Source organism: Bison bison, unplaced genomic scaffold (assembly GCF_000754665.1).
Source record: "Bison bison bison isolate TAMUID 2011002044 unplaced genomic scaffold, Bison_UMD1.0 scf7180017864260, whole genome shotgun sequence".
NCBI lineage: Eukaryota > Metazoa > Chordata > Mammalia > Artiodactyla > Bovidae > Bison > Bison bison.
Genome location: NW_011494832.1, coordinates 10,718,744 through 10,719,151, shown reverse-complemented (window position 1 = coordinate 10,719,151; position 408 = coordinate 10,718,744). Strand labels below are relative to the sequence as shown.

The 408-nt window shown below is 55.1% G+C and overlaps 1 protein-coding gene across 1 annotated transcript in view; it reads right to left on the bottom strand.

Annotated features, from left to right (window-relative positions):
- Positions 1-408, bottom strand: part of DHX16 (DEAH (Asp-Glu-Ala-His) box polypeptide 16) — a 12,675-nt gene that overhangs the window by 6,292 nt on the left and 5,975 nt on the right. The window contains exon 8 of the mRNA XM_010848155.1: positions 19-73. Coding sequence (XP_010846457.1) covers positions 19-73 — 55 coding nt within the window. The remainder of the gene's footprint in view (positions 1-18; positions 74-408) is intronic.

Below are 408 nucleotides of genomic sequence, written 5' to 3'. Positions count from 1 at the left end.
GGCCCCCCCCCCTCATGCCTGCCACTCTCCGGGGCTGGGTACAGGCGATCTTCATACCCTTTTTTGTGTAACCCTGCATGACAAGAATAAAGAGGAGGCTTTCCCTTTGCTAAATATGCAATTCAGAAAAGCTGGAAATGCAGGCCAGGGCAGCAGGAACGGAGGAACAGACAGAAGCCGAAAATCAGACAAAGATCAACAGATAGGATGGCAGACGTGGAGCTCCCAAAGGGTCCTCACCCAGCCCTGGCAGTCCCAGCCCGCTGGGTCATCAGGTTCAGGGCTCTACGAGATGTGAGCTGGAAAAGGACTGACCGACTGGGTAGACCCCAAAGCAAGGGGAACAAAGGAAGGCACAAAAGCAGGCGAGGTCTTTTCAGTCCTCATTCCCTGGCCCTGCAGAGGCCA